Source organism: Euleptes europaea, chromosome 16 (genome assembly GCF_029931775.1).
Source record: "Euleptes europaea isolate rEulEur1 chromosome 16, rEulEur1.hap1, whole genome shotgun sequence".
Classification (NCBI taxonomy): Eukaryota; Metazoa; Chordata; class Lepidosauria; order Squamata; family Sphaerodactylidae; genus Euleptes; species Euleptes europaea.
The window spans coordinates 34,038,371-34,058,526 of NC_079327.1; the positions used below are offsets into that span (position 1 = coordinate 34,038,371).

Sequence of the window (20,156 nt, forward strand, 5' to 3'; positions counted from 1 at the left end):
CCAATGATTTTAAAAATTTCACCTTTTAGATACCAATTTTGCACAAATCAGGTTGATTTGCTGTGTAGTAGTAGTAGTAGTAGTAGTCAGGCATAGCAATCACCAAGGCACAAGCTCAGTTCTGCACATCAGCTGTCACTTGCTTGCAGTTAAGAAGAGGTATGCCAATTACATTTCCTTGGGTAAAATGCAAAGTCCCTTTAATTTTTATATTGCAACAGCAGCAATCACCAGCGTGCAGGAACAATCTGTAGAAAGGTCAAGGGATCCTTTGATATGGTGTGCGGATTTACATTCCAAACCTATGGTATGTTTATGCAATAGACAAGTGACCTCAGGATTTACTTTCTACACGTACAATGAATATGTTAAAGTATTACAATGCAAATGTGTCCTTAAAATATTATTTCCCCCCCCCTATTGCTAGATGGGGGTGGGGTGGGTGGTGGGGCATCCCTATGCTGCAGCACTGATCGTATGCCTTGATAAAGGAACAACAAATAATTAAAGTAACTCGCAGGGAAGACTGGATTGTCTAGTTAAAATGTCAACATAATAGGCAATTAAAATTTCATTTTAAGTGCACTTCCACATGCTTTTGTTTATAGACCCCAACTTTCTATCCATTTTCTTCCACAACACATTTCACTCTATTCTAATGCGGTTTGGCTGAAAATGCACTTTCCCCAGTAAACATTGTTTTAAAAAAAGAAAAATCCCAACCTATGTTTACGCTTTTCATATAGCTAAAAACCTTGCTAATTAAAAATACAGTATGCTACAAGACAAGACATGTGAAAGACAACATATATAGTGAAATGAGATTTTTTTTAATTGTTGTGCTGTGACTAAAGTCAAATTCTCAAGGCTGCAGCTTAACATTCCAAGTTCTCCCTTCCATTTTTATTGATTTTAAAGATTCCCCCCCCCCCACAAATTTCTTTGGGGGCTAGAACAGCAGTCATTGCATCATACCATTTCCCCCCCCACCCCGCAAGACTTCAAGTTTCAAAAGCAAAACTGTTCAAAAAAGTACAGTTCCTGATTTTGATTACTGGGACAAAAATGTAGCACAGACTTAAAGGTTACACGATCTACAAATGATGGCAATATTTTCTGTGTGGGGTGGGGGTGGGAGAAGAGTACAGTTTTGTTTTCTTGTAAATACTCAAAAAAAGGCTCAACTTCAAGCAGTAATAAACACAAGCAAAAGTGATTTAACCCTTTAAAATAAATATTCAGGAAAACCTCTCTGTACATACAAGTGAAAGAATATGTAACACTTTCACGCTAAAAGAAAATAATTTGTTCATAGAAGCAGCTGAAATCTGCTGTTCCAGCCCAAATGTCCCCAAGTGAAGAAGGGAGGCACAAACACAGGTGACTACTGTAGCTTGTTATATCTTATGGCCTTTTATGGGGGCTTGATTTATTTTTTGGGACAGGGACACCATCACCACCAATCTCTTTATCCCTTTTGTTATTTTTATTTATTTTATTACAGCATGCCAAATCCTTTGGCATATGTGATGGCCTTCAACAATCGCTCCTTAAGTTTCTCTTTGCTGGAGTACTCCGGAAGCAGAAGGACATTAAAGCATGTATGAGATGTAGGTAACCTAGGGAACAGAAGAGAAAAGAATTACCTTCCAGGAGAATGTGCTGATTTGCTCCAAACATAATTTGCCTTGAAAAAACCCCCCACTGTTATTCTATAGGCAAGATTTGAATTATGCCTTTATTAACTTTTTAACACACCACTTTATCAAAGCAGCATCATTAACGGCAAAAGAATTGGAAAGATTCTTTAAAAATCTGTGTCTTTAAAAAGAGATTTAGAACATCTAAATTCTTACCTTTCTGTGTCGGGGCCATTTTTGGCTATAATCATTTTTAGTTTTCCAAGTCCTCCTACTGGTGCTCTATCTGTGCCTGTTGTAAACTGGAGGAACAGTCTTTTTTGCTCATCTGTAAATGAATGGACGATTTCCCAAAATTCCCTATAGAGGTGAAAAGTAAACAACATAAAAATGCTGGGCAGAAGAACAGTAAAAGATTACTTGCATAAATAATACCTTGCATTTCCTAGAGATAACTTGGATAAAGCTGCACTCTTTTGGTCCCTCAAACTGTACTACCTCTTGGGCATCCTACACAGGAAGACACATTGATGATTTGATCCAGTTATGAACCTACAGAACCAGAAGGAAGTTTCCACATGCGTATTCTTAGCAATACTCTTTCCAGAAGCGAGCTGCAGCCTAAACAGAACTGTGGTCAGATCATCAGCAACTGCATTTCAGAGAGATCATGTGTCAGACACTTGGAAGGAGTGGGATTTCAGCAGTGCAAGTAACTGATATGCCTGAAATCACCCACATCAAATATAAGGTCTAGAGCAGGGACCTACCTGCAGAGAGGCCTGTATATGACTGCCAGGAGAGATCTCTGGAGTACACACATCTCACTCGAACATGGTCCCTCACACTAACAACAGGCTAGATAGGTTAGCTGCCCCACTTGCAGTAAAGACATGGGAAGCGGCAGCTGACCTGGTCTCTCCCTTCGAACCCATTCTAGCAGTATTTTCTGTGTGTTTCAGGACTCTGGCCAACCGTTCCCTTCTAAGCTACCTGATGTTCCTCTCAGTCACTGGAGAGTCTCTTGTCTTCAGTAACAATTATTGAAGACCTTATGGAATTTGGGAGTTTGTTGGTCCCTTGTTTTGAGCAAACCCTGACCTTCCCAAATAGTCATGCTGACTAAACAACACACAACATTTTCTGTCCATATTCTGACCGCTACTGTTGCTGTGCATCTGGAGTAATAGAGACCATAGATCACTTCATCTTATTCTGTGATCAATGGACACCACACAGAGATCTCTGGATTACACCTATCCTGAGTAAATAGCTGCCTGTCAAATCACTTTTTTGCTGGAAGATACCATTCTGGAAATAATGTGTTCTGTTGCCAAATTCTTAGGGCCTGTGGTTTCTTTATGTTGTTCAAGAGATGGGTTTTAATTTGTTATGCTGTATTTTACTGTTTTGTATTTTATCTTGTATCTGTATTGACTTTGCTCAAGAACTTTGGTCAGTGTAATAATAAAGGGAAGGACAAATTTTTCTGTTTTAACTGTATGAAAGATTCACACTGCAAACACCTTAATATCCCCCTTCTAACACTCACCACTATGTCATTTATGGTCATCATAGTTGGGAATATGCATGACATGTTTGAGACACACTGGTTTTTACATTCTGCTGATGCAAAGCTAAAACCCCATACCTAATAATCAGAGAGTCTCTGGTATAGCCGCCGTCATACTCTGTAGTTTCTTCTAGTGCTTGAAAGTCTAGATTCTGGAAATACAAGACAGTGTATCACCACTACAACCTCTCGCTTTAGGATCAAGCAGCAAAAGGCAATTGATCATTTTTATGCACATAAAAGATGTCTTACCCTACTTCCACAAATAAGCAATTCAATCTCTTCTGGTCTAAATAAATATTTTAGGGGAGACTCGTTGGTTACCATGTGAAACCCTCTTCGAAAGGCCTTGAACTGTTTCTCCACTGATTTGTTGAGAATGTAGTCAGAATACAGATTGACGAATTCCTGTTCAATAAGAAGCAAAAACAATGCCAATTGTCCTTAGTGGTCTCAAAGAAAAGGTCATATAATTCCCCCCTCCAATATTGACTTTTTCCTGTTTCTACACTGCCTTCATAACACAGAGATAATTAGAGAAAATTAATTAACTTGGATTTCAATAATTAAAGATGGTGGTAATTTTGAACCCACTTCAAAGCATTTGTTTTACTCCTATGAACCAGATTACTCTCAAAAACAAGCAAACCACATTATTTCTGTCATGTGCCAAATCTTTTGCAACATTTACTTCTACAGGGCTGAAAGTATTTAAAAACCACCCTGGATTACTGTCATTTCAAAAGAACTTTCCAGCACAGCTGAGCTGGCATCCCTTATTTCAATGGTACAAGAGAACTACACCAACCCCAAAGACATGGGGAACAGCAACACCTTGTGGCCTGCACTCTCCCCATTAGTTAATATACTTTATTTGCACACAATTGAATATATAGAATAAACCCTGCCAAGTTCAGGGGAAAAAAAATCTTCCTCAGAACCCTAGCTCTGATTGCTGTAAAAGGCTGTGAAGATATACTGGAATGTGTGGACAACAAATTGTAAAAGTCTTGGAAGGCAGAGATGGGACTAAACAGCATTTTCAGAGTGGTGGGGGAGAGACATCTATGCTGTGAATAGCTTATTTGTGCCTCAATATGACCTGCAGAAGAACAGCATATGCAAACACATTGCAGAATTATGCAGACTAACAGATCATGCAAATGTATTAAATTTGCATAATATAGCCAGGTGACAGAATTGGGCTGGCTCTGGTGTAACTGCAATTATGGGGTAATGCTCAAGTAATCACTTCATAGTTGAAGGCATGCCCTGTCGTATTACCTTTCTGTTTTCATTTGTAATAGGGATTGTATCTCCATTTTCCTTTAAATCATGCATCATTGGATTACCAAAGAGATCCGTATGAGATATCTGGAAGGTTATCATCATATCGTCTTCCACACTCCCCTCATACTGCAATAAGTCTCTTAAACTCTGATAGAGAACCTAAAATGAAAGAGGCATACTTTACATAGCTTTAAAACCTTCGTCACAATATTGGTAACTGAGTATATGAGAAAATAATCTGGAATCTAGATGCAGTTTAAAACGAACAAGACTTTATTCCTGTATAAACTTTTGAGGACTGGAGCCTATTTTGTCGATTGCAGTGAGTATGGATACTGAGATCCAAACTAAATGTTATATGGTAGACACACATAAGCTGATGCCTTTTTAAAATGTGTCTTTTTTAAAATGTGAAAGTTTTAGCCGTGGGAAGTTGCGAATTCAATCAGTGGAAAGGAAGGACATCAGTCTTTTTCATGCAGGTTTTTTTCCAATCAAAATTTTTCTATGTGGCTTTCCTATCTATGACAGCATATAACAAGAATATTTCGTGGGTTTGCTGTGTAATGTTTAGCTTAGTCCCAAGAGTTCAAAAAGATACCTAAAAGTTTGGCAGACTCTCAGGAAAGAGGGCCATATGCAAGATCTTTTAAATTATACTTAAGGTCATTTTTTAAAACATGCAAGCTTCTCCTATTTTTTTTTTGGGGGGGGGAAGCTACACTGAGAATATCAAGCAGTACTTTGTTTTTATCAGTGCATTATTCTTTTAAGATAAAATTTAACTCTGAATATTTTGCAATATCACCACTGTTTCTGCCTATCTGACTCACATGGTTGCAGCCCTCCCTCCCTCTTCATCTTCCATTTGTGCCAGGCCGACAGAAGGAATTTAACACCCCCTCCCCAATTTTCTTTATTTTTTTTAATTTTTCTGCAAACCTGGAAGTCTTTCTAGGTTTGTTGAGGTATCTCTGTTCTCTCTACATAGCCCCTATCTGTGGATTTAAATAACCGCAGATGAGGTCACGTTGCGAATTAGATATATTAGGTATATTGATCTTAGAAGGCTATAGGCATGATTATGGTAATAGCATGAAGTGCTCTGAACAGTCAAAAATGCTATACGAATACTGAGAATTATTCTTATCAAACAACATACAATAAAAACAAGTATAATAAAAACAAGTACAATATTTTTCCCCCACATTGTAGGAAAATTGGAACACACTGAACTTACAGGGTGAGAGTCTGCCAGATCACGGAACGTTCCTTTTTTGCCCATTAGCTTTCTGTAGACGACCATCGGAAAATGAACATCCAGAATACAGTTATTGTAAATGGCCAGACCCAGGACAATTCCTATCAGTGTAAACTGTCCCTCAGTTTCAAAAGAGGATGGGTTAAACCAAAACAATTTTGTTGACTCGTCATAAGTGAACATACCTGTAAAAAATGTTAATGTATTGAAAACTAAAAGAAAGCAAGACATTTTTCTAATTTTGGAAACATATAAACATTGATCTCTCATTCTACACGGCTAAAATTAAGACTTTCAAAAAGAAAAGGCTTTCAAACGTGTCTTAGGGCCTATCTATATAGCTTTGTTTATATATTAACAGAGTACAACTCTCATGGGGATGTTGAGTAAGCTCACAGGAAGGAGCCAGGATGGTAGGGGAGACTGTATAAAGGCCCTGTGCAAGAACAGGTAATATTTCAGGTAGATGGTTAAGGTCAGGGCTAGTTCTCTACCCACAAGTAATTTGATGTAGTAAATGTTCAAACATGATCTCCACCTCCACGGAACAGTAGGTGCAGTCACAAAAAGGCTTTCCATGTGATTTTGCTGAATTGTCACAAGGTTGTATCAATGGCTAGAGAGCAAAAAAGTGACTGTAAGGGCATCATGGAAAAAGCAACTCTGGTATGAATACAGATAATCTCTGAGACTCGGTGGTGATGGAAAGTGCCATCAAACCACAGCGGACTTATGATGACCCCATAGGGTTTTCAAAGCAAGAGATGTTCAGAGTGGTTTGCCATTGCCTTTCTCCACAGACCCTGTCACTACCCTGTTATTCCCTGGAGGCCTCCCATCCAAATACTAGCCAGGGCCAACCCTGGTTAGATTCTGAGATCTGATGAGATTGAGCTAACCTGGCCTCTCCAGGTCATAGACTTGCTTAACAGATATTAAGCCTGGTCTACACATGCAGCAAAATGAGACAGAATGGATTGTGTTCTTCAAACTGGGGGAGTGAAGAAGAGAGAGATCATGCTCGTGCATATAGAAAAACTCCCTCCAAGTAGAAAACTAGTACAAAAGAGAGGAGGCTGCTACTTTTTCTTGCAGTGATTTTTTGTTTGTTAACTTTAATTAATTTATTTAAAACATTTTAATGCTAATTGGGGTCCCGGAGATGGCGCACATAAAAATATTTGAACAATTAAAACAACATTTAAAATTGTAAAATAGAAACACCAATAATGGGAGACAGACGAATCTCCCTGGGGAGGGAGTTCCAAAGTTTTGGTGCTACGACTGAGAAAGCCCTTTCTCAGGTCACCACCTCTCTAGTCTCATATAGCAAGGGCAACCAAAGCAGGGCCTCCAAAGAAGGCTGGAGTGAACAGGTAAGTTTGTAGGGGAGAAGGTTGTCCTTAAGGTATGTTGGTACATATGTTTACACAAAGCAATGTTAAAAATAGCATGACCTGCCTGCACTCTAAAGTGGCCCAGTCCAGTCTACCACTTCAAAACAAGTATGGGCAGATAAGACCTTAGAAGCACAGTCTGGAAGTAAGGTAGATGATGGGTTCCCGTAAAGGAATGAAAACCCAGAGGGAAAAAACTGGCTAGAATCAATGGACAGCAACCACCATCTGCACAATAACATAAGGAATTGAGTACATACCAATATCAGGGTTGAAGATTTCCTCTACAACTAGCTGAAAAAACTCTTTGGAAACTCCTCCTTCATCAACTCCTTGTTCTCCTTCAAATTCCACATATAATTGCTTTTTCAAGTCTGCTGGATTTTCCATGGCAATCATTTCTAACTGTTGGATGAAAAACAACATACTTCTTTAGTACGTCCTCTTTATATGCGCTGGATATACCAAAGAGATAATTTATCTTTTAACACAAGGTACCACAAGGATGAAACAGCCACTGTTTTAATTTCCAATATATACCTTAATAATTGGATTGGATTAAGTAGAAACTGAATGCCTTTTCTAGGCCATGGCTTCTCTATAGATCTGTGCCTACCCCCAAGATCTCTATTAAGGCTGTGCACATCCAAGTTCTGTGGCTTATTTGGGTCCTGGCTTCCCAGCTAAAATGCAGGGGGGGGGGGGTGCGTGCAAGGGTGAGATACCACGAGCCATCTTTGGGTGCTGCTGCTGCTGCAGGAAGCCAGCTGGGATCCAGGAAGAGTGCTGCAGTATTAACTGCTACCTGTGGGTAAATCCATCAAAACTCTGGAATTAAGCTGGTACCATGAGTTTGTTATAGCAGACGTTCCTAATTGTCATAGTCGTGCAGGTACAGACCCCCAGGCGTCTCACTTTGGCACAAAGTCCTGATATTCCCAATAATTTAGTAATCACTATGAGAGGAAAGTCATTCTAGTTCAGGCCTGAAACGCTAGTTTCATTTTGCATATAAATCTACACAAGTTCAGTTCAACCCAGCATTCATTGTTCAAGTTTAGAAGCTGACCTTGCTTACAAATAACACAACAGATGTTTTTAAACGATAAGCAACCACCTACACAGCACAATTTTGACTTCAAAAATATCTGACAGTGCTTTAATACAGTGAAATAGGTAGTCAATTGAGCATATTTGACCAATCAGCTGACCGGTTTGACAACCCTACTATACAACAGGTCAGAAGCTGTCAATTGGGACAGAATGTGCAGGAGGAGAGAAGAAAGGTACTTCCCCTGATGAGCAATGCCTATGGTATCATTGTAACCCTGGCTGCCTATAACCCTCTGGCCACATTTCAACACAGAAACACCTCCCACCCCCACCCCCCGTAAAATAGTTCCTGTGCATTTGACAAAACTGAGCTAGAGATAATGATGCTCTTGTGGCCATAAATTTTATTGCCAGCACACAGAATATAAACAACCCTTCAAACCATCAATCATAAAACTCCAAATATTACATCACTCACCATGTGCAATGATAAGCAGTTATACCTTTCTAGCACCACTGAAGTTAATGGGTTTAGAAGAGTGCTTAGGACTACACTGTTTATCTAGCAGTGAACCCTGTATTATCTGCATTTCTGGAATGCAGAGGTGTTGTACATGCAGTTATCTTTTTACGTTTAGAGGAGAATGTTTAAGCACCTATTTACACAGCCATAAAAATGGGCCCTTGAATTCAAACTGATCCCAATAACAGTTCAATATTCAGCTTGAAGACAGTACAAAGCAAGTGAGCCATGCTCCTACACTATCGGTATGGGTAAAACAAGTTACCATCACTGGATAAATGAAACCTAGCAGAATATCTTTCTATACTTCTAATATAGTAGTCACTTAAGATCTGGACATAAGCACTAGTATAATCAAGAGTACATTCTCTTTGCTCTTGCAGAAGCTGAACTGGATGGCTTGTTGAAACTGCCAGTTTCTTGGCAGAGGAAGAAGTCATTGGGTTGGTGAGACTCCTTCCTGACCCTCACAGGTCACAATTAATGCAGCTTCTGAGTCAACATACTCCTTTTAAACTCATAACACATACTTTTTAAAAAAGAAAACTTTTGTAGTTCCATTATAACGAAGTTTATAGGCAACATTAAAATTGGGTCAACGTTTTATTTTTAGACTGCAGTAAGGCACCTCATAAATTTCAGTCATGTGGAACAAAGTCATTAAAATCAAAGACCAAGAATATGATATGAGCAATTAAATATGAAGATGTGATACTGAGGTTTTTAGCTAATTTATTTATCTATTTAAGAATTATATATCCTATAGTTTTAGATACTGTATCTTTTAATTCTACCTTGTAATCGATATGAATATTTCAATGGCTTTGCCATATTAATAAATTGAATCTGAAGATGTGATAGAATTTCCCTTAAAAACTAGCAGTTTTTACTGAAATGATGAGTTCAAAAAGGTATTTCATAGAGTACGGTTATATACTAACCAACTAGTTAAGGCAAAATATTCCTGGAGACAATATAATCTACATGTTTTAAGTGAACGTACACATCCGTTATGTGTTACCAATCTAATCCTGTTGTTAGATTCAGAGAAAGATTTTGTTCTGATGATGTTGTGAAGCAAATGGGTTGTACAACTTGAGATACTTTGCCAGAACCAGCTCAGGATTTCAGTTTATTTGACAGCCTTGGGCCTCTATCAAATTTTGATGGGCCCAACATGTGAAACTTGTGATGTGTCCACATACAAAGTCACACACTGGATTAATCCCCCACTTTTCAATCTCTATGTAAAGCCTTTAGTACAAACCATTCTTTGCTTTGGGGTAGGATGCCATCAATAAGTGGATGATACCCAGCTCTACATAACCTTATCCAAATCCCCTGGTGATGTGGTAGAGGTCCTGAATCGCTGCTTGGCCGTGGTGGTAAATTGGCTAAGAATTAAGAAATTGAAACCAAACCCTGAAAAGGCAGAGCTCTTGAAGGATGCTGTGCCTCCCCACTTTTGATGGGAGTTCAGCTGACCCTCGCTGACTCGGTTAAGAGCCTTGGGGCTACACTAGACCCAACGTTCAGCAAGTTAATGCAGCTGCAAAAAAGGTTTTCTTCCAACTCAGTTTAGCTTGAAAGATGGCCTCTTACCTTGATATGGCTGATCTGGCCAGCTGGATTCATGCCACAGTAGCATCAAGACTAGACTACCGTAAATCATTGTATTTTGGTTTCCCTTCAAAACCAATTCAGAAACTCCCATTGGTACAGAATGCCATGGCTTGACTATTATCAGGAGCTAGATGGAGCACGCATATTACTCCCATCCTGCAGGGCACTTCACCGGCTGCCTATCAGTTACTGGGCTCAATTTAAGGTATTGCATACAAAGGCTTTCATGGCCACGGATCCTCATATCGGCAGACTGCCTCTCTCCCTACACTCCGCCATGACAGCTTAGCTCATCAGAGCAGGGTTTTCTACAGGTGCCAACCAGTGTACGGGCAAAATCAACAACTTCCAGACTATTTATATGAGGATTAAAATAAGAGTGCTCTGCCAGTACCAGAGAAATAAAGCAATTGCTTAACTGGAAAAGTTATTTAAGGATTTATATTATTCTTGCTGAACTATACACTAGTAATACAAACTGTAAGCATTGTTTTTGAAATAAGCTGGCTATCCTCTAGTATAATTACAAATGCAGCACAACAGGGCTAGGGGTTTGTACATACTTGGGGGCAGGGGAGAGAGAATGAATACCACCGCCCGAGGAAAACGGAACGTACTCCAGGAAATACGGAATGCTCTCTTGGTTCCAGCTTGTCAGTCTTAATAACGCACTTGATCTTGTGCCTACCAGAGGGCAGCAAAACAGGGCCATCCACAGAAAAAGCAGGGGTTACTATGGTTCAGATCCTACAACACTGTTCCTCTTGTGCTTCTCTCTGGATGCTGTGGAGGCTGTCCTCTGCTGTGGCAATCACTTCTTCGGCTGCCAGCACTTCCGCTTGCCCAAGGGCTCCTTAAAAAACATAGGTCTTGAGTAAGTGGAAGTGCCAGGGGCTGAAGAAATGGGTGCCCCAGCAGAGGACAGCCTCTAAAAGCAGCTGGAGCGAAGTGTGAGGGGAATAATGCAATCCAAGCCTGTGGTGCTTAGGGGGCTCCCCAGAATGCAGAAAAATATCAGTTCATAAGTTTTAAAAAGTAGAAGTAATGGCTTGGATCCACTGGAGTATTTCTGCATGGTGTGACTTTCCCGCCTCCTGCCTACATTCAGATGGTTTATGGCAAGAACATATCGAAGTTCTCAGGCTCGTGCACTCCTTCCACCATCCCTCCTGAGACTGTAAACCAAGAAATCTTCAATAAGCCACAATTTCTTGTGACACCTGAATCAGGTGCTTTCACAAACTGCAATTTGTTTGTTGCCTGCAAACTAGGACTCTGAACTGCAAGACACATAGGACTAAGACATATTTTATGCTTCCTTTACTTACACATTAGAACCTATAGGAAGGAGCAGCATATACTACATGGAAGGAAGAAAAGCCATGATGCTATGTATGCCTCAAGTATCCTAGAGAGAAGGATCCTGCTCATTATCCTTCAGATGCAACTATGTGGACAATGCTGGAAAATTTCCTAAAAACAATAAAAATAAGCATCGCCACTGTAAAAAAAATGTATAACAAAATATAGCACCTAAAGGATTTTACAGTAAAAAGACGTAATCTATAATTTAATATGCAGTGTGATACTTTTATCCAAAGACTCATCTTCCCTGAGTGAAAAATCTCAAATATCTTTTTGAAAGGCTAATGCTAGACAAAAGCCAAGATGTGTACCAGACTATTTGTGCAGAGGTTAAGACTCTTAATGAATTGCTTTGATTGTAGCGTAAGTGCAGTAAGCAAGGATGCTATTTTCAAAGAATCATTACACAAACACATTCATAAACACATGTCAAATTGTGGGAGCAATCTTACATACATGTATAGCCAGAGACTTCCACAGCAGCAGTAACCCTCTAATACTATTTACAGTAACTGTACGAGACACATATCACCTTAAATAAATCCAGGATAATAGTGATAATAAAGTGATAAAGAGATAATGAAGAAACATACTGTCTTCTATTCCCCCCACACCCACAAGGTAGAGCTACTTACCCGGACAAGCGCATCATCTATGATATGATCACGTCTCACTTTAAGCCGTAAATACGGATTTAACTGCTGTCCTTGAACTAAACTGTAGAGTACAGTAATGCGTCGTTCACTGTACATGCGGATTCTGTTGTCATAATACAATCCCAGGTTCTTGGTAACAGCATTCAATATGAAGGGGCACGTCATAAAGGAGAATTTGTTTTCTGTTTCTACCTTGAAGAAAGTGTAATCTTTGTCCATTTCTAGAACATCATTCAGTGGTTCATTAATAAACTCTTCAAAGGGGATAAGTGGTTTTCGGCAATCTATAGTTTTTACTCCAAGTTCAGTCTCCAGTGGGTCTACTCGAGGCCCTTTTTTATTTCTTCTCTCCTCACCCAGCAGTTCTTGAAGTGTCAGCTCACTGGATTCTGGGATAGGCTCTTCATCCTCCTCTTCGTTATGATCTGTATCCACATCCCCTCCTACTACATTTGCATAGTAAACCATTTTCAAGCACTTTGAAGCAGCAACAATGGCATCATCATCATTGACTAAATTTCGACTGTTGAATTCGTTGCTTATGACTTTGTAGGTGATAAGCTGCTGAAACGTTTCCATCATTCGTCGAATCTGGTCTGCGCTATACCTTGACCACAATCTGATCAGTTTTGCTTGGGCTGCGAGGGGTAACTTACTCATTGCTTTGCAAAACAACGGCAGTGCCATTTCCAGATACTCAGGACTATGAAGATTACCATTTTCCATAACAATAATAAACAAGTTGAGATAGTTGGGATCTCGAGAGTACACATTATGGTAAGTCAAGTCACATTCCACATTGGGTGACAAGTACACAAGTGCATTTAAAAAGGCAGATTCTATTTTTTCGTTAGAAAGTAATCTGTTATAGACCCGTCTGACTGCATCAATGTCTACAGACACTTCATCTGGGCCTAGTTTTTGTAGGTTGTTATCCCCCTGTGTGTTATCGCCTACTCTGGATGATGATGATGGTGCAACCGAATCTTCCTCCATGGCAGAAGAACAAGCAGCCTTTTCCTTTTCATCTTCGTCCTTATCTTCATCCTTTCCTTGAAGAGATTTTAGTTCTTCCTTAGTATGCTGCTTGGCTTTTCGAAAACTCTGTACCAATGCCTCGGCACTAGAAAACACTCGCCCAATGACACGGATTAAAGGGGAATAGTCCTCTTTTTCTCCACATAGCTCAAGAATTTCATATACCTTTTCTTCTGTTAAGAAAGTCACATCTAGAAAGTTAAAAACAAAACCGGAAAAGCTTTTTGAACTCATGTCAGACACATCAATGTATAAGACACTAAGAGAATCACAATTTGCCAACCTCAATAGGCATACAACTTTTGCATTTCACTACTGGAGACCAGAATGTACTTGTGCAACGGCATAAAGCTGCCAGACCCCATAGTGATTCCTCAACTAGCAAACATAGTGATATGTTATTGCTCCTACCAATCTGGCTTGTGACAGCCTCTCTGTCAAAGATCCAAAGAGACTGCAGACATAGTCAACAAGAGGAGAGAAAACAGATGGAAAAGTAGCAGCCACAATGGACGATACTGGTTCTTTAACTGGGCAACTGGCAAAATCACAGCCCTCCAATATCCACATCTCTTTTACTGCAGCCACAGAACTGAACTACATTTCTACATCTGGAAAACACAGAGGAGAACTGAGGCTGTAACAAGGAGGGTTGCCAGCTCTGGGTTGGGAAATACCTGGAGATTTTGGGGGTGGAGCCTGAGAAAGGAGGGGCTTGGGGAGAGACTTCTAAGGGGTATAATGCCATAGATTACACCTTCCAAAGCGGCAATTTTCTCCAGGTGAATGGATCTCTGTCACCTGAAGAGCAGCTGTATACCCAAGAGATCTCCAGCCACCACTTGGAGGCTGGCAACCCTTGTAGCAAGTATCATCTGACTTTCCTGTCAGAAAACAGAGCACGCTCACACATATTGGTGGCAGGACTCTGCTTGGCCAAGGTATGCAATTTCATCCTTGTTGCAGGAGAAGTATGCTGTGATCACAAGGGTGCATCTGATAATTCAGAAACCTACCGTGACAGTATGCTTCAGGAGAAAGAACTCTTTAATCCTAAATATTCAAGAAGCTAGTTAGGAACCCAGCTGGCCACTTTTGCAGAATTCTGATGTCTAGCTATCTAGAAGGCAGTACCTGTTTTTAACATGCGATGTGGGGCCCTGACATTTGTATTATTGTACCTGCCAGTGACACAAGCCATTAAAATGGAGGCAAGGCTGGATTTTTGTTGTGCTGTGAAAAAGAACCACGATATATCCAGTGTCTACTTCCATCATAACAGGTGTGCAAAACGGCAGCAGAACCACTAGAACAGTTGCACGGTTACAAGATAAATACAGACGGAAGGTTCCGAAGTACCGTTGGAAATCCCAAAGCACCTTACCTTTAAAGTCATCCCTTGGGCCTTGCATTTCCCGCTTGTTCATTTTTCTGTCAGTGCAGGAGTTGTTATGGGCACCTTTGGAATTGTTTTCTAGGTAAGCCGAGCTTGTCCCTTTCTTGGAGGGATGAGGATCACAGAGTTTTGCATTAATCCTATAAAGCTCGAGGGCTTTAATGGCTGCTGCATTGTTATCCATACGGAGAAATGTTGGACAGGAAGCACAAAATTCATTCGTGCAGGCTTCATTTCCACAGCCCTCAGTTAACTGATGGTAGTAGCGTTCTATTAGATGCTTTGCAGCTGCTCGCTTCCTGTACCAAACATTCAAACAAGTAAGCACAAGGATTAGTATGGCTTTCATATACCAAGCTCATTCAACTGACAAGCAAAGCACAGATTAGTAAGGCACTGAAGTAATTTCTCTCAATTCAAGAGATACTACATATAAAGAGAACCTGAAATGCAAGCTGCAGCTGAATAAAATTATCTGTTGCACAATTTATTATGGGGAGGCTACCGTATTTTTCGCTCCATAACACGCACCTGACCATAACACGCACCTAGTTTTTAGAGGAGGAAAACAAGAAAAAATCTTGTTTTCCTCCTCTAAAAACTTGTTTTATGGAGTGAATGCCCCAGGGAGGCCAGGTCTATTCATTGGTTTGCATGGCAGTAGACCTGGCCTCCTGTCTCAGTCAGGAGGCCAGGTCTACTGCCATGCAAACCAATGGGAGACCCCCCCCCCACGGAGACCGGGTCTACCCATTGGTTTGCATGGCAGTAGACCTGGCCTCCTGTCTCAGTCAGGAGGCCAGGTCTACTGCCATGCAAACCAATGGGCAGCCTGACTGTGCCTGGGAGAGGGGGGGCAGCGGGGAAAGCGAGCCTGGCCCTGTATTTTTAAAAGTTTTGTAATTAGTGTATTAGAAAGGATGTCAATTGATTAAGCTTTACAGAACACCATTGGGTACCTAACAGGTTTCACTTGGACACACAGGACCACTAAGTGTCCTCAGGAAGACTGCCCTTTCTTGGGGGAATGAAGATCAAAGTGTTGCATAATCTTATGATGCTTGAGGGCTTTAATGGCTACTGAATTGTTATATCCACACATTTGTTATCCAAAGCACAGCTTGCAAAATAACTTCAAATGAAGTGCAGATTCTGGTTTGCTGCTCATCACAAACCATAACCTGCCAATTAGGACATCATGCCCCACCATAAATTTCCTTAAACAAAGTTGATTTGAGTTTCACTCAGCCTAACTTGAGGTCAAACCAGATCAATCTGCCTGAAATATGTATAAAAGGTAAGGCTGGGAGGGAGGAGGTGTTTCCATACGCTCCATACACATTTTATTGAAACGTGGGGAATCACAAGCAAGGTTTAGCATCTTCATGCTTTTGTCCCTAGTCTGAAATTCTACCCAACACATTATTTGGACAGACCACATTGAAAGACGGCCCAGGCTAGCCTGATCTCAACCCATCTCAGAATTTAAGCAGGGCTGGTCCTGGTTAGTACTTGGATGGGTGACCACCAAGGAAGTCCAGGGTTGCTAAGCAGAGACAGGCAATGGCAAACCACTTCTGAGCATCTCTTGCCTTGAAAACCCTACATGGTTGCCAAAAGTCAGCTGTGACTTGATGGCACTTTCCATCACACTGAAAGAAGAAGGATGTGTTGCTATCATTTAGCTTGGCCAACAATCATTATAGGTGATGCTAAAGTGATGCTCTGGGTCAACTCAGTGCCCAGACCAAGAGGCCTGCATGTTATCTGGTACTAAATGTAGGGTCCAAATCAATTATTTATTCAGTAATCAAGGAAACTTTTAAAAAAGAAACTGCTGTCTTTCAGCCTCAATTCGCCCTTGCTGAAAGTGTTTTATACACTCTCTTAAAAAAACACACACACATGTTTCTGAATAAATGCATTTCAGCCCTTATGTTGCTATTGAAACTGGATTTCTCAGAGCATACAGATTATGCTAGGAATAAAGGCACCAAATACAGGTTTCTGATCCAATAAAACTATTCCATGTACATCTCTGACCTATTATAAAAGTTCATATGCAAGGTAAACATTCTACCGTGAGAGTGTTATTTGGTGTTATCCATGCTGTAAAATGAAGACAACCTTTAAGCATTAGGCTGTATCTGATTATTCACACAAATGTCTGTCCCTGGCCAGGGGCAGTCAGTGATAAGCCCTCCCAGGACTGGTGGGCAACTGTGGGTGAACAACACCCAAGGGCCCCAAACCCTGCAGCCAGTGTTACGCTAAACATAGTAAAATCCATGAGAAAGTTACTGGCATGAAAATTATAAAGTTTTAGAAAAATAGTATTAGGCCTGATCTATTACAAATGTGAAATATCACTGTTTGAGCACACAAATAATGGATCCCTACAATCTAATAAATTGGTGTTACACAAGGGTAAGGGAGTCAATCAACACATGTCATGTCACCAGCTGTCAAATCTTGGTACTAACTACCCTCCCCTCTCCTAAATAAAAGACAAAACGACATTAAAAATATTCACTCTTATGACTAATGTTCTTCTCTTCCTTCTTTCTACCAGGTTACAGAGCAACAGCACTGTTGCCTTGTTGCCATCCTACCAAGAAGGGATTGGATCTCGTCTAAATTTTCCATATACAGAGAGAACTTTCCTGCTCACCCTTAACTCCACAGAGTGGTGCCGTTGGGATAGGGATTCCAGAAAAAACAATGGGAGTGGAGGCAGGAAGGGGGACCAGTGGAAATCACTAATTTAGTTTGGACCCAATTTAAGAGTTTCTTTTTAAAAAGTAGTCCATAAAGAGCATTAGTTTTTAATCCCATGATGTTTGCAGTTAATGTAGCTCCACTTCTGGCAAATCAAGGGAATCAGTTAGAAATTATTCAAGCATCATACCTAAGATGGGAGTTATTGTAATGCATCTGGAGTGTCAAAAATTAGCTAACCTTCAGCCATGTAATTTCAAATTACAATATTGAAAATAGAAACCACAAGCATAATGTCGCAAATTTGTTATTCACAGCTCTCCCACCGATGGCATTACAGCATTTTCTGTATCGCTAAGGCACTGGATAGAGCTTAATTTTAGTTGGTAGATGAGTGTGGCTGCAATCCACAAGAGCAACTTATGACTGTAAATAATGCACACACTTGGTGGTACAACATTCTCACTTGGCGCAGTTGCTCTACAATTATTACTTTTATTATTATAATTTATTGGACTTCTACTCTGCCTTTCCCAATCAAGGTCGGGCTCAAGGCAGCCAGTTTTAAAGGAGGTTAGCCTTTTAGGCTACAGAAGCTTCAATCAGTGGAAGCTTTACCTGGACTGCAGTTAGTACGCTACCAAAATATTACATGGGGATAGAGATTTTAAGGATGTTGCTATGCTACCATCTGCTGGAAGAAAAAATTAAAAACTAAAGATCTTGTATCAGACAGGGCTTTCAAAGGTACAGTTCTGGGCAAACTATTACCCTTGAGGAATTGGTCATTAAATAATTTATCTCAAGTACAACTTAAAGGTGGTTGTTAAAGAATTACATTAAAGCAATACTGATGCTGCATCTGGCTTTAACATGCAGTATGCCAAACTCAGTCTTTGAGATGCTAGTTATACTCACATTCGGCTAGCTTCAATGGTTTCAGAGTGAGGTTCTCCTGGTGATCTGAAAGGTATAAATAAAAACTGTTAAGCAATGTGGCATTCAGCTAGGTGGCACAACTGTGTATTAACACATCATTAGCACTGCGGTACTAGGGTTAAAATAGACAAGATAGGAGATCCACAATTAAGATCTTTCAAAGATGAATTAACAAAAGTGGCAGAAGACTAATGAGGCTAAATCCCCCCCCACCCGGTGGCCTCAATCCAAGTCAAGGCCGTGTATGGTTGTAAAAGCAGGGAAGACCCATGATGTCCATCACATCTGGTTTGATCCTTAGAAGTCACTATCAGTGATTTCATTGAAAAGTACTTCCACGTAAGCCTTAATTCTCACAACTACACATATTTAAAGCTTTTTTTTGAGCCAAGTAAATCTTGTTAAAAATGGCTTCTATTAAAAAAAGTTAGGTCACATTTCAGAAATCTTCTCACTATTTACTACAGAAGTTAAGATAGCAGGGTTGGGGGGGGGGGAAACACCACCGAGCACTGTGGCCAGAAAATACTGGACTAGACGGACCCAGCCTACAGTATCCCTAAAGCCAAGTCCTTTGATTTGTATCGGCAGGTAAATTGTGACGATGGAATGAACACTAGCTGCTCATGTATGTTCAATAGCTACAAACTATAATATGCTGCAAGTATATTTCAAGCAGACACAATGTCAAAATGTTTAGGAACAGAGCTACGACTTTTTGGTAGAAGTGACAAAAGCGGTTGCCTGGGTATCTTTGCTCCTTTTTCTATAATGGAGCCAAAGGAAGGTTTTGAACAGTAATAAATTAAGTAGGCTAGTGTTGCAGACTTGCTCTCAAGAACAGTTCAGTAGCCAGGCTCTCTCAGGCTGCAACTTGAAGAACATCTTCCTGGGAGTAAGCCCCACCGAGTAAAATGAGACTTACTTCTCAACAGACCTTGTTCAGAGTGCTCCCCTTAGATTACTTCAGCTTCTCACCAAAGTCACTGCCCAAGGGCCCAATTATGCATGAAAGGCAAAGAACATAGCTACCCACCTTTTAGGCATGACCTATAGCCTACAGCTTGGTGCTATGCTTAACAGAAGAAATTTATCAGCTTACACACAAACACTATTTGTAATATGAACTGTGAAACCAGGCTGCAAGTTGCACAGTCATTCTCAGTTTTGAGTCCCTGTGAACCACATATGAAAGAAAGTGACCTCTTGAAGCCTTCCTAATGCAAAATTTTTTTACACCTGCTACGCTCTATGGCAAAACATATAATACAGAATGTCAGTGTGTATAAAGATTGATCTTATTACTGGCATGGATCACCCGTAACAGTAAAGTATGGTTTGCTGCTATGTGAAGGCGCCTGGAGAAACTTCTGTTTACATGCTCCCCCTCTCTCCTTGCACTTGGCAGCCAAATAATTATTTCTACTTATTTCTACCATTGGGCTAGCTAGTACCAGATAACTGTTTCACTGAAACATCCCTGATTCCCATCGATACTACAGCCTCCATCCATCCCACCTGCTGGTCCCATAACTGCCATTATAGCCTTTTTGGTGGTCAAAGGGAACTCCTCCTCCCTTTTACACCAGTGGAAAACCAGGCTAGATCCAGCCCAGTTTGTTATCATATCTGAACCAGCCATGGAATATGATTTTCCTGCAAACATGGGATTTCAAAAAGCAGT

General features: G+C 40.4%; 1 protein-coding gene across 4 annotated transcripts in view; it reads right to left on the reverse strand.

Moving 5' to 3' along the window:
* Window positions 1–930: 930 nt before the first annotated feature.
* The window catches only part of UBE3A (ubiquitin protein ligase E3A), a 28,724-nt gene continuing 9,498 nt past the window's right edge, over window positions 931–20,156 (reverse strand). For all 4 annotated transcript variants that reach the window (XM_056861696.1, XM_056861695.1, XM_056861694.1 and 1 more), the window contains 10 exons: window positions 18,452–18,496; window positions 14,804–15,114; window positions 12,361–13,610; window positions 7,422–7,566; window positions 5,744–5,949; window positions 4,498–4,662; window positions 3,466–3,621; window positions 3,292–3,365; window positions 1,857–2,000; window positions 931–1,619 (listed from right to left, as the gene is read on the reverse strand). In XM_056861696.1, the coding sequence (XP_056717674.1) occupies window positions 1,499–1,619; window positions 1,857–2,000; window positions 3,292–3,365; window positions 3,466–3,621; window positions 4,498–4,662; window positions 5,744–5,949; window positions 7,422–7,566; window positions 12,361–13,610; window positions 14,804–15,114; window positions 18,452–18,453 (2,574 nt within the window). In that variant the 5' untranslated portion in view covers window positions 18,454–18,496 and the 3' untranslated portion in view covers window positions 931–1,498. The remainder of the gene's footprint in view (window positions 1,620–1,856; window positions 2,001–3,291; window positions 3,366–3,465; window positions 3,622–4,497; window positions 4,663–5,743; window positions 5,950–7,421; window positions 7,567–12,360; window positions 13,611–14,803; window positions 15,115–18,451; window positions 18,497–20,156) is intronic.